At 39.1% G+C, this 12,215-nt stretch overlaps 1 protein-coding gene across 1 annotated transcript; it reads left to right on the forward strand.

Annotated features, from left to right (window-relative positions):
* The first annotated feature begins 1,891 nt into the window (after positions 1 to 1,891).
* LOC111992980 (conserved oligomeric Golgi complex subunit 6) lies at positions 1,892 to 11,775 on the forward strand. Its single transcript, XM_065767268.1, has 8 exons — positions 1,892 to 2,483; positions 4,573 to 4,742; positions 8,935 to 9,058; positions 9,163 to 9,309; positions 9,406 to 9,669; positions 9,746 to 10,030; positions 10,575 to 10,721; positions 11,051 to 11,775. The coding sequence occupies exons 1-8, from the start codon at positions 2,058 to 2,060 to the stop codon at positions 11,564 to 11,566; spliced, it is 2,079 nt and encodes a 692-aa protein (XP_065623340.1). The 5' UTR covers positions 1,892 to 2,057; the 3' UTR covers positions 11,567 to 11,775.
* The last annotated feature ends 440 nt before the right edge of the window (positions 11,776 to 12,215 follow it).

The raw sequence follows: 12,215 nt of genomic DNA on the forward strand, positions 1-12,215 counted from the left end.
TTATAAAATAATAATTTTTTATTTAGGTGTTATCATTTTTACACTTGATAGTTATTATACCGATACAATTTGTTCATTTTGTTATTATAATAATTATTTATTTCGTTATTGTTTATAAGATAAAATATAATATATTCTCTAAGTTTATGATAAAATCGTACAATGCACAGGCAAAGAAGTCAATTTCGTACCGGAGACCGTACCGGTTTGGTCAGCGGAACGATATATTTCGATATCGGCTAATACCGGTGTACCGTTTCGGATTTACGCTATTTTAAAATATATATATATATTATTTATATATATTTTAAAGATAAATAAATATTATTTGTATATTTATAACTTTAATTATTTGGTAAAAGTTAATTCTTTAAGCCATTAAACTTGTTAAGCTAATAAGTTTATTATAAAAAATGAACAAAGATAAAAGTATAAGGCCAAAAAAAGAAAAAAAAAAAAAAAAAAAAGGGCAGTAGGTGAGATATTACGTGAGAGGAGGGTTGGTAAAACTCAAAGAAGTCAAAATTTTTCCCATCTTTCAAAGACCTTTTGTCAGTTTTTTTTCTCCACACACGTTAACTTACTGACTAGCACAGCTTCCCATTTCACATTTCCAAGACTCTCTTTTATCTCACGTGACTTGCTCTTCCCACCACACATATTTTCAGATTTTTCTCTCCAACACGAGACTATCTCCCTTCCATTAGCCAAGACATGTTTTCAGATTTGATCTATCTCTCCCTCTTTCTTAGATTAGGCATTCAACTCCGTTTCACTGCTTCAATGCCGGTGCCGCTGTTCACTGCCAGCCAGGTTTGCTATCACCAGTGCGAGGCCAAGATGAAGAGATCCCAAATCGGTGTGAGGAGGAGAATTTCTGAGTTACTGTGTTAAATCCACCTCTCTTTCTTTTCTTTTTTTTCTGGTCCGGTATCTAATTTCCGGCCGAAATCTGGTATATATCCCGGTATGGACGAAATGGGTCCGGTACGGCCGGTATTAAAACCGGTACGAAACACCACCGTTTCTGTACCGGTGTACGCACCGGAACGAAATATATCGGCCATACCGGCCGGTACGGTACGAAATCGTCTTCCTTGCCTTTAACTAGTATATATGTAAATTAAGTTACAAATTTTATACAAAAGTTATCATGACTTTTGAGTGGAATTATAGTGTACCTAAAAGCATTAGTATTGGTGGTGCTAAAAATAATTATATGACTTTTTAGTTCCACCAATACTAAAAAGCATGTTGCAATGATGGAAGGAAAGCTAAAAAATTTGGTTGTTGAGCTACAGTGCACAGCCAAAGATGGTTGTGCACCGTAGCTAAGATGGTAAAAAAAAAAAAATTTATTAAAAGTTATATTATTTTATTGTATTAATGGTGGTAGTTGTTGTTTATTGTAGTAGATATATTATTTTATTGTATTGAATGTTAAAATAAAATCACTAATGTTGGGTATTTTGTAAAGTGAGGTAAAAAATAGATAAAGTTACTTTTTGTAGTATCAAATGGCTAAATTTTTTGCATCACCAATAATGATGATCTAAAACCATTTCTCTTTCCCTTGTGTGTATGTGTGTGTTTGTTTTTTAAAATAAAAAAAATTATTAAAAAAAAAAGTTACAAATCTTATCTACAAAAGAGTTACAAATTAATATGTCATTCTAAAAAATCTATAAATTTGAAGAAAAAAAATCAAGTTGAAAAGAACACCTCTAATTTAGGAAATTCCCATGATTTTTTTTTTTTTTTTTTGGAGATAAAAGATAGAATTTTTGAAACCGAAAGTATAAAAAGGAAAAAAAGAAAATGTTAGTTTGGAAACTTGTAATATAGGGTCCAGCCCATACCAAAGCACATTGGGCTGGGCTTGAGAGAGAGACTCACTCCTCTAACTCATCACATCAGTCATCACTCTTCATTTCCATTTCCAACAAACAGATTTGAGAAAATCAACGAACGCTGAAGCAACAAATTCATTCAGACATTTTCGCAAACACTTGGTACGCGCTCACTCAAACTCTCTCGAGATCTCGAGAGATCGGAAAATGGGGAGCAGCACGGTGGGACTAGCTCCGGGACTGTCAAGAAAGCTGAAGAAGGTATTAGAATGCCGAACGGACTCGCCGGATCTCTTATCTTCCCTCAACACACTATCATCGTTCTACACCGAAAACACTCCTCAGTCTCGCCGCAATCTCAGGTACACTATCGAGACCCGCGCTCTCGACATCAACCGCGAGTTCCTCCGCGCCTCCGATCCTGCTCAGCGCGCCTTGGATCGCGTGGAGGAGCAGGTCAATGCGCTCTCCGATTGCTGCGATAGGATCGCCAAAGCATTGGACAGTTGCAGTGCAAAAACTGGAGACATCATCAGTACTACCGAGAGATTGAAGCAGGAGCTTGAAATCACAACCCAACGGCAAGAGATTGTTTCGTGCTTTCTTCGCGATTACCAGCTCTCTAACGACGAGGTTTGTTCTTCTAAAGTTTCTTGTTGTCAAATAAGAGATCTGGGTTTACTTTTTTCCTTTACTTTCTATGAGTGTGATTTTGGATAGAATAGAATGGAAGAAACGAATACATGTTTGCATTCATAGTGGACCTCAAATGCCATAACTATGCAAGTGATCTCGAAATATTATAACTCGAGAACAAGATTGAATTTTGGATTTAATTCTTCAGCCCAATTGCTTTACAAGTTATGCCTGTTGCAAAAAGATGTTTTTGAATGTGAATTAATTAGGGAATCATATAGAAAGTTGGGAGCCCATTTCTAAATTCATCAGAACGGGGTTGTTTAAAAATATGGAAGTTTCAGGAACAATTGAAGAATAATGATTTGTGCACCCCCTCTCCCTCCCCCTCGCCCCCCCCCCCCCCCCCCCCCCCCCCCCCCCCCCCCCCCCCCCCCCTCCCCCCCCCCCCCCCCTCCCCCCCCTCCCCCCCCCCCTCCCCCCTCCCCCCCCCCCCCTCCCTTCCCCCCCCCCTCCCTCCCACCCTCCCCCCCCACCCCCCCCCCCTTCTCCCCCTCACCCTCCCCCCCCCCCCCCCCCCCCCCCCCCCCCGCCCCCCCACCCCGCCTCCTCCCCCCGCCCCCCCCACTCCCCCCCCCGCCCCCCCCCCCCCCCCCCCTCCCCCCCCTCCCTCCCCCCCTCCTCCCCCTCGCCCCCCCCCCCCCCTCCCCCCCCCACCCCCCCCTCCCCTCCCGCCCTCCCCCACCCCCCACCCCTCCCCCCCCCCCCCCCTACACCTCCCCTCTCCCCCCCCCCCCCCCCCCCCCCCTCCCCCCCCCCCTCACCCCCCCCCCCCCCCCCCCCACCCCCTCCCCCCCTCTCCCCCCCCTCCCCCCTCCCCCCTCCGCCCCCCCCCTCCCCCCCCCCCCCCCCCCCCCCCCCCCCCCCTCCCCTCCCCCCCCCCCCCCCCCTCCACCCCCCCCCCCGCCCCCCCCCCCCGCCCTCTCCCCCCCCCCCCCTGCCCCCCCCTCCCCCCCCTCCCCCCCCCCCTCCCCCCCACCCCAGGAAATGTCAGTAAGCTACTGGGCTCTTGGCACTATTGCTAGAATCCTAGATAGTAGATAGATCTAAATGCCTCCAAGTAAAAGGGCCAAAACCCAAGTACTTGCGGAGTAGACAAGAGAGATACTAGCCTAGATGGATCTGAATGCCAGGAGATTTAGTATTCATGTTGTTGGTTAATTTCTGATTTAATGTGCCTCTGTTGTCTGATTCACTCTTTTTTTAACTTGTGAGAGGTTAAATTTCTTTTTTTGTTTCCATGCTTTTGGATGTGAGAGTAGCTTTCTTTTTTTCCTGCTTTTGAATCAGCTTAAATATATTGATAATTACCATTCACATGAGGAATTATTCACAGCGTGCTGGCTTGGAGCTCATGGATATGATGGCTGTGTACCAAGAAGGAGCATATGAGCGCTTGTGCAGGTGAAGCTTCTCTAAAACACACACACACACACACACNTTGTCGTTTGCGAGTACATAATACTAGACACTTGAGTCAATGTTTTGAAAACTTGTGTTCAATTTTTGGTTTTTGGCTTATGCATGGTTCAATTCAGACAAGAATTTCGTGTAACTCTATAAGCTTTCGTGTTTGGGAACCCCCATAGAATTCATCACTTTCAAGTTTCGATTCAATTTTTCTATCTAATTATTCCATTACATTTCAATTAACAAAACAAAGTAACATAGAATATGGAAGAATACATGTGGCTGACATTGACGAATCTATTGATGATCCATAGCTAACCCAAAAAAAAAAAAAATTTAGGACTCGGGCTATGTTGTTGCTGACTTTTTGCTTCCTTTCTTTCAAGTTTCAATTCAATTTGTCTGTCTAATTATTCCATTATATTTCAATAAATGAAGTAATAAAGGGTATGGCTTGAGATAGAATAGAACAAAGGAAAATAATAAATGTGGCCAACTCTAACTAGTATGTTAACCATGTTGACGATCCATAGCCAATCCTTCTAAAAATTGGGATTAAGGTTTTGTTGTTGTTGTTGACTTGTCTATCTAATTCTTGCTTTTAATGCGTGGTTAGATAAATGCACTGAGGGAGGAAGATCTCAATGAGAATTTTTTCAAGGCACTCTCCCATGTTCAAGAAATTCATGCCAACTGCAAATTACTGCTTAGGACACATCACCAGGTATTTCTTGTTCCTGAGATGAACTTGTATGACAACCGTTTCATGTGCGCATTAGTTGTAATGCTTTTTCTCTAAAACACACACACACACACACACACACACACACACACACAGATATATATATATATATATATTTCTTATATAAAAAAACATGTATATACTTTTTTATAAACTTTTTACTTCTGCACTTCCAAATTGGTGGAATGAGGTAAATTGAATCTGATTCTTTTTTGATAACGTTAGATCTCTAGTTCATGGAAAAAAGTGAATGTATTATATTTATGGTCTGTGGTTCATAATCAAGTTGATATTCTCTCTTTTATGGAAAACCGCTGAAGCATAGATTTCTTTCACCGATTGGAGCTTTTTTCTAGCTGGCTGCACCTTTTTCTGCCTAGTTTCTTCAAGTGTTTTACTTGGCTTTTGATTGTCATTTTAGTTTTCTTTGGTGGAAATGTGGAAGGTGCTTTTCTTTTTTGGTTTAAGGTTCTTGCTTGGTTGCATTAAATGTGTGATTACCCTACGCAGAAACGTCAAGGAATAGTTACATTTTGCACAATCATTCTCTTGAAAACTATGTAGATTTAATTATTATTGCCATTGGGTTTGACCATTAGGAACCTAATCCACCTAAACAAAGACTGAATCTTCTCTATCAGTTAAGTGGATCATTTCTGGCAGAAACTGCCCTTGATCTACATGGAAGAGTTTTGAAGTTTGGGAACACTATTTAGACCCTCCTTTGTTTGAATATGAATTTAACCCATTCAAGTTGGTTGGAAAGACTTGAGGCTGGTTTTCATTGTTGATTTGTTATTGTTCAACATAAATGAAAATTTGAGTCTGTCCTATGAGGATTTCAGGCCAGGCGCGCAGATCAAACTTATTCTGGGTAGAAGAAATGGGAATGCACTATGCACCATGTGGAGGAGAACCCAAATCACCAGGACGAGTGGGTTATAGAATCTTGGGACATTAGAGGCTTAGGAAACTGAAGAAAATGAGAAGGATAGTAGAAGATCAGATTTGCTATTATTGCTTGGAATTCGAGTAGGCAACCCATAGTTCATCCCTGCTTATAGTAACTTCATGATGAAAGGTATCATCTTGAATATCCAGAGTATGTCAAGATCTGAATCTTACCTATAAAAAAATATCTGAATCTTGTATAAAAAAATTGAGAGCAACTGGATGAATTGGATCCACTTATATTAAGACAGATGACCAAGGAAGAAGGCTCCAGGCTCTCCAACTAGTTGATCTTAGCATGCTAGGCTGCTAGCTGGTGCTTCATTTCATATACTGAAAATGCTCTCTCTTTCTTAGCCCCCTTCCCCACTTCTTTGTATGGTAAACGTAACTCTGGTTGTGCGGCTTTCTCTTATAGGGGTTTATCTTCTCTGACTTGACTTAGGGTTTCATTGTTGATCTGTCATTGTTGTTTCCTTTGTTCTCAATAACAGTTCCAGTTATGTGTTTTTTCTTCTTGTGTCCTTTGTATGATTGGATGGCTATGATGGGTGGTTCTTCCTTGTCTTTTGTTGTAGAGTTTTTAGATTTATGTACCTTCTGTCGTGTCTTGTCCTTTCTTAGTACACTGCCTGTGTACATGGAGGCAGCCATGTTTTTTTTCTGTTCTTTTCAATAAAGTTTTCATTACTTATTATTATTTTTAAAAAGTTCCAGTTATATGCTTTGTTTCTCTTTGACCCTAAGGTATTTTAAAAAAAATGATTGGATATAAAGCTCTTTCTCTTGCATTGCATATGATTTTTTTGGTCTAACTGTGACAGTAATGTTTCTGGTTGTCTATAGTCAACACTAACCCATTGGGAAAATTTTAAATTCCAAAAGAAACTTTATTAATCAAGCAGATTGTCCCCCAAGGTGTACAATAATTTGCTTGTATGAACTACTAGGACTAAACCTTAAATCTAATTGACTTAGAAAATCCAAATTGTTGAATTAAAAAAATACCCTTGAATCTAGGACATTTAAATAAACTAGTAATAACCTAATTAACTAATAATGCCTAAATTAAAATTTGAGTGGACCAAAAAAATACAATTGATTTCCAAAATAAAACAAGTCTAAATTAAAATAAAAGTTTCTCTGCGCTTCCAACATCACTGTCCCTTGGTTGAAGATAACTTTTACTCGAGTTTTGAAGGATAAGAATTTTTGCTTTGGATACATGCACCAACTCTTGAATCATCTTTGGTAGCAATAAAAACAAAGAAGCTTTTTGTTCCACCTTACCATTGAGCTTGTCTGGAATGACAAAATCAATAGGTGGAATCATTGTTGTAAATGTTATTGATTGTATCTTGATCCTCAGGAAACTTTACCATATCAAATTTTCCTGCTTCATCAAGAATGCACCATAGAGGGTTTATTAGAAAAAAAAAAAATACATTTGCAACATGTGCACTCACTAATTCTTTACTCTCTTGCTGAAATTTTCTCTTCGCCATGTAGTGGGAAATCTTCATTGTCATATATAAGCATTATACTTGACTCTCCAATAGGCTGTATTAAGTCTACTATACTTTGTTCAGGTATTTCAACTGGTTGATCAGACTTTGCATTATGTTCTTCTTGTGCGGTAGCAAGATTTGTTGGGATTTGTACTTCCACTTCAACACAAATTGGTGTCAACATTATTTCCTACCATGTGTGAAGCTTTACTTTTGAGATTATTGAGTAGTTTTGGATGGAAGCCATTATTTTGTCTAATTGGGTATTTTGTCTTGCAGTTTCTTGGTTTAGGTCTTGGATGGTTTTCAAGAGAGTTGCTAGTTTTTGTTCCTTGATATACTAATCAAAACTGGTTGTGTTAGGTTGGTCTGATGTGAACTTGTTTGGGCTAAGTTGAATGGGATTATTTTTAAATAGTAAGGGTTGAAGGGATTGTGGATTCTTTGATGGTTCTGGTTGTGATCTTTAGAAATCTGGGTGCAGGCCCTTAACTCTAGAAAACTGATTGAGGTGTGTTTAGAAAAATGGGTTGAGGGGCATGGTGGTAGTGGTGAATCAGCCTCCTCAGCGGGCTGCATCGAAGTAATGTCTTTTAAGGCTGAAGACCCATATTAAATCTGATCAAGGCTGCCCATTAATATGAGCTGTAGGATCAAAAAACCAAGCTTGAGCTTTGATGGTTGTCGCTGAAGAGTTTGAGTCATGGGCTCATGGGTTGGGTCTTGTTGTGATGGGTGGTGTTTGGATCTGGATGTTGCATGAGTGATGGTGATAGTGCTCTCTCTCTTCTTCTTCTTCTTTTTAATTCCTTTTTCTTTAGAGTTGTAATGTCAAGGTGCTGATTAAGTTGTCTGGCATTGTTAAGGGTTGGGAACGATGATGTGGAGAGGATGGTGGTGACTACGCTGGACACAAAGGAGCCATTTAGGTGATGGCGGTACAATGTTGAGGAAGCATACGTGATGGATGAAGGGTTTTGGGTGACCCAGATTTGGAAGATGTCTTTGGGTGTTGATGGCGGTGGTTGAATAACTGGACTTTGTTAGCACGACTTGTGATTTGGTGGTAAAATGGCTTCCGATCAATGGACACTTTTTTTTGGGGGGGTGGGGGTTGGTACAAGATCTGGGTTTGATTTCAATGTTTATAATGCCGTTGAGATTTGGATGTGGGTGGGTATAGTTGACCGAATAGGGTGGCAATGATTGAACGCTTGGGTGGAGTTTTGGTGGTGCTGCTCAGGTAATAGTGGTTGTGGCCGATTGAAGTTTGCTCTAAAATTGATGTAGAACAATGATCTCTAAGACCAAAACTTGACACAGGACAAATACTAAAAGAAAATTGCAATAAAGAAACAAAGTAGAAAAGGTGAAAAGTAAAAAGCCTAGGACTCAGCACCTAAGGTTGGTTGGAGTCAACATCACACTATTAGGAAAATTCCAAATGAAATTTTATTCAAGCAAACTGTCTCCATAGAAGTACAGTAGTGTGCTTATATAAACTAGTTGGGTTAAATCCTAATCATAATTGAGTTAGGAAACCAAATTATTGAATTACAAAAATAGCCTTGACTCTAGGAAATTTAAATAAACTATGAATGGTCTAACTAACTAATAATACCTAAACTAAAAATCCAAATCCAATGGACCAAAAAAAACAAAATTGACTTGTAAAATTAAACAAGACTAAATTATAATAAAATTTTCTTTGCGCTTCTGCATGAAGTGATTGGAATGATTTAATCATACATATATATCTCTTATATCTTTTTTATAGGTGGCTTCAGGGAGAGTGTAGGAAATTAGGTGACACTGATAATCCTGAAGTTAGTGAGCTCTTGAAGACAGCAGTTCGCTGCCTCAAGGAACGGCCTGTCCTTTTTAAGTATTGTGCAGAAGAGGTGATTCTGTGGATAGCTTGCTGATCAGTAACTCAAAAACATGACATACCTCATGGGTTTTCTAGCAGCTTGTCATAAAATATGTGTATTCATTATTTTTACAGGTGGCAAATATGAGGCATAATGCATTGTTTAGAAGATTTATAAGTGCTCTTACGCGTGGAGGACCTGGTGGATTGCCTCGGCCTATTGAAGTGCATGCTCATGATCCCTTACGATATGTAGGGGACATGCTAGGTTGGCTACATCAGGTGTGATATTAATGCCATCTGATTTTTGGTTCTGGCCTATTCTAGTGGTGCCTTTAAAAAAAAGTTGTTAATTGTGTTTTATTGCTTTCTATGCAGGCCTTAGCATCTGAACGAGAACTTGTTCTTGCGTTACTAGATCCCGATGCTGTGGTAGATACTGGACCAACTGCAAAGAGATTTTCTACGAGCCTGGAGAGTGATTCTGGGAAGACAGAGTCTGACATGACATTTGTTCTGGATAGAATTTTTGAAGGAGTTTGCCGGCCATTTAAAGTGAGAGTTGAACAAGTTTTACAATCTCAACCTAGTCTTATAATTTCATATAAACTCAGTAACACACTGGAGTTCTACAGCTACACTGTGAGTTGAGCTCTTTTCTTTTATTGATATACTAATTGTCTCAGATGCCTTGTTATAACTATGTATTTGTGTCTAGATTTCAGATTTACTTGGGAGAGAAACAGCTCTCTGTAATACTCTTTGGGCACTGAAGGATGCTGCTCAGAAAACTTCTTTTGATATTCTGAAAAGTCGAGGAGAAAAGCTTTTACGGTATCCCCCCCTAGTTGCTGTTGATCTTTCCCCTCCACCAGCAGTAAGAGAAGGGGTCTCTGTGCTTCTTGAAATAATTGAGACCCATAACAGTGTGATGGTTCCAGCTTCAGGGAAGAAGCCTGATTTTGGTCCAGTTATATCTGCTTTACTTGATCCTATTATTCAGGTTTGTTTTCCATATTTTCTGGTAAATGCCATATGCTTGCTAATTTGCATGATGCTTTAACAAAGTGGCAGAATTTTTTCTGTGTACTTGGTATTTTTCTAAAATGTCATCTTATATAGAGAACATTTTAAATGTTCAGGAGCTTGTCATTGTAGCACAGTATAATCCTGCAAAAAAGTGCTCCCTGTAAGTGGGAGAGCTCACTCAAGGTTCATGTTTGCATGCTGAGACTTGTGAGCCAAACTTTTGGACTAAAACCTGTTTGATCATGTCATCATAATGCAAATGATGCAATGAGAACTTTCTTTTCTTATTGCTTCATATAAATTTGTATTCTGGGTTTGATACAAGTTGAACTAAGTTGCTCAGTTTTACAAAAACTGTTTTGATAATGTAAAATAAGCCGAAGCACTACATATGGTTATTAGTTCTTCAATCTTCACTTATTTGTTTTATCACTTCAGTTCAAAATTTTAGAACCATTATTATCTCTTTGGTATATGCAATATTTAAAATGAAAATTTTCACTTCGCATTCACTGCAGATGTGTGAGCAAGCAGCAGAGGCCCACAAATCCAAAGGTGCTGGTTTCTCATCAAGAAGAAGTAGAATGAATTCTGACCCAGGACAAATAAGTAAATCATCAGTTGATGCTCTCCTGTCAAGCAGCAGTTCTGTTCCATCCTCCCAGGTTTGTGCTTGTGTCTTGATGGTGCTTGTGTCCTCTGTGTTTCTGCTCGCTAGATTTCAAAATGTTCCCATGCCAATCCTAAGATGTTTTCAATTCTCTTAGTGTTGTAAATTGTAATTTTTTATGGATGGAATGAAGATGCATGTTATTTTTTGAATAAACATGCATTTTGTAACTATCCACAAAGTGATTTTATGTATGTATCCTGGTTGTTGACAAAACTTTTTTGTTTTGCACATACAAAATAATATGATGTAATAAATTGATCTTGTTTGAAATTTTCCTTATTGCTTCTTTATTAAAATTCCTGATATCATGTATTTAAGCAGAATAATGAAACTCCTTCCAAGATCTTCCTCATCAACTGCTTGAGTGCCATCCAACAACCATTATATGGACATGAGGTTGCAGCTGAATATGTGAAGAACCTGGGAGCAATGATAGATAATCACATGCGTGTCCTTGTGGAAAAGGAAGTTGAGGCCATCCTAAGAAGGTGTGGCTTGTCACAAAAGATGCTTCACTTCCATAACTCACTCAACAAGGAGGCTGGCAATACAAGGGCCCCATTAGCAGAGTTGGAGGACACAGCTCCAGCCTCTCTTTCAGAGTGCTTGAAGGCTTTCTTTGGGCTTGTTTTGGGAAGTGAGAGTTCTCTGCCGGAATTTGAGCAGATGCAGGTTCCAAAGCTGCGTTCAGAAGCTTGTATCCAAGTGGCTAAATCACTGGCTGAAGCTTATGAGCTTATGTACAAGGCAATCATGGATCCTGCAAATGGCTATCCAGACCCCAAGTCATTGGCAAGGCACCCTCCTGATCAGATAAGGACCATTTTAGGAATATGAAGCTTTATAAAAGCGCAATTTTTTTATATAATTCTTTTTTGTTTCTTTTGGTTTTCACATTATAAAAAATGTGTTTTTCTTTGTATTATAACTAGATTGATGCTACTGTTTTCTTCAACATAATAGTTCTATTGTTGATACGAACATATTAATATTCTTTATTAGTAGTTTACATAATTAATAAATGGGTCATTTATATGTTTTTATAAGTGGGATTGATGGATGTCTAGTTAGATGTTGCTGGTATAAATTTCAGTACATGGATAATAAGGTATTGTTTGGTTTGTGTTGGGTGTGTATTTATTTCCACTCTTCATATGCTGTACTCATTTTCTTTTTCTTAAATCTTGTACTCACTTTCTATTCCCAACTCATTTTATGTTTGGCACAAATTTCCCATGGATTTGAAATTCATTTCCATTTGGTCACTCCAGTTCTCTTAAGCAGATTCTACAGCTGAACATCCGTAATGCACACAAAAGAATAGATGGTCCAATGAACGTTTGTGCGGGGGCGGGGGTGGAAAGAAAAACAAGGGTAACATAAGTCATGGTTTTTATTAGTAGAAATTGCTCGTATTCAAATGGATCAGGTAAAGGCTATTGGTTCACTTTCTGACAGAACTTGTAACTCAAATGTCAGTACTACA

Source organism: Quercus suber, unplaced genomic scaffold (assembly GCF_002906115.3).
Source record: "Quercus suber isolate HL8 unplaced genomic scaffold, Cork oak 2.0 scaffold_789, whole genome shotgun sequence".
NCBI classification, from domain to species: domain Eukaryota; kingdom Viridiplantae; phylum Streptophyta; class Magnoliopsida; order Fagales; family Fagaceae; genus Quercus; species Quercus suber.